This window comes from Bison bison, unplaced genomic scaffold, assembly GCF_000754665.1.
Source record: "Bison bison bison isolate TAMUID 2011002044 unplaced genomic scaffold, Bison_UMD1.0 scf7180017864371, whole genome shotgun sequence".
In the NCBI taxonomy this organism is placed as follows: Eukaryota; Metazoa; Chordata; class Mammalia; order Artiodactyla; family Bovidae; genus Bison; species Bison bison.
Genome location: NW_011494943.1, coordinates 812,974 through 814,341, shown reverse-complemented (window position 1 = coordinate 814,341; position 1,368 = coordinate 812,974). Strand labels below are relative to the sequence as shown.

Genomic DNA, 1,368 nt, shown 5'->3' with positions numbered 1-1,368 from the left:
AAAAAAAAAAAAAAGAACTGTCATTTGAATGGAAATAGCTGAGTCTTTTTTAAACAAAATACTCTTTACAGAAAGGAAAAAATCCAAAGATTAACTTGAGAAAATGCAAAATTCGATCAAATGCCAGGATAACCACAGTCCATTGGAGAAGCCAGGGAAGAAAATGTGATCGGAAAATCAGATGTCTGGGCCGGCCAGAAAACTGAAAAATGAAGGGGATTTAAGTGTTGCCATCGCTGATCTGCCTGTTACAAGACCATGTTGCTTAGGCGACCGGACGTCTTGGAACAAAACACTGCCTTGAAGACCTTTCTCGGAGTCAGAACTGGTGAAGGGCCTCACCGAGCCAGCATCCCGCGGTAGCTGCTGATGGCAGCTCGCCACTGCGACGTCTGCGTGGCACCTTGGTGTCAGCGCCGATGTGTCTGCTCCCACTGAATACCTCCCGCTTTTGTACCCTCTCTGTGTGGCGCTTGCACAAGTGGCTTCACGCAGGGACTCAGAGGTGGGTTGCCATCCTGACCTAAGTGATGTAGAATTTCAAAGCTCGGGCCAGGGTGTGTCATTCCAAAGGGGCTGGTTCACCTTCCAGAGTGGGAGACCAGGATGGGGCTTCCCTGCTTTCACCTTCCAGAGTGGGAGACCAGGATGGGGCTTCCCTGGTTCACCTTCCAGAGTGGGAGACCAGGATGGGGCTTCCCTGGTTCATCTTCCAGAGTGGGAGACCAGGATGGGGCTTCCCTGGTGGCTCCTTGGTAAAGAACCCACCTGCCAGTGCAGGGGACATGGGTTCGATCCCTGATCCAGGAAGCTCCCATGTGCTATGGAGCAACGCAGCCGGTGTGCCCAGCAGCCTGTGGTCTAGACAGAAGCCCCTGCCAACAGAAGCCTGCGCACCGCAATCAGAGTGGCCCCACTCGCCGCAACGAGAGAAAGGCCCACGCGACCACCGAGGCCCAGCACAGCCACAAAAATCAATCAATAAAATCATTTAAGAAGACATCAGGACGAACAGTCCCAAAAGAGGTGAGCAGCCACCTCAGGGAGCTGGGACTGAGGGGTTTCAGGGTGTAGATCTTGTATTGATAAAACCAGGAACGTCCCAGGCCAACCAAGCGGTCACCCTCCTAGAGCTGGACCCGGAGACTCACGGGCACAGACAGGAAGGTCTGGGCTCCACTTCCCTTCCTCAGTGCATTTCGCAGAACTAGCTCCTTTCAGATAAAACCTGCGGAGGGAAAATTGAACCCATTAAATTACAGAGTCATCCACCCCTGGCACCTCAAATTTTTTTCCATCGAGCAGTGCTGCAGATGAATACTATTGGCTTCTTTTCCATCTTAGAATACTGTTTTCCTGAGAGGCTTA

The 1,368-nt window shown here is 51.8% G+C and overlaps 1 protein-coding gene across 1 annotated transcript in view; it reads right to left on the bottom strand.

The window, feature by feature from the left end:
* APOH (apolipoprotein H (beta-2-glycoprotein I)) overlaps positions 1-1,368 on the bottom strand; it is a 13,624-nt gene that overhangs the window by 8,755 nt on the left and 3,501 nt on the right. The window contains exon 4 of the mRNA XM_010856056.1: positions 1,152-1,228. Within this exon, the coding sequence (XP_010854358.1) occupies positions 1,152-1,228 (77 nt within the window). The remainder of the gene's footprint in view (positions 1-1,151; positions 1,229-1,368) is intronic.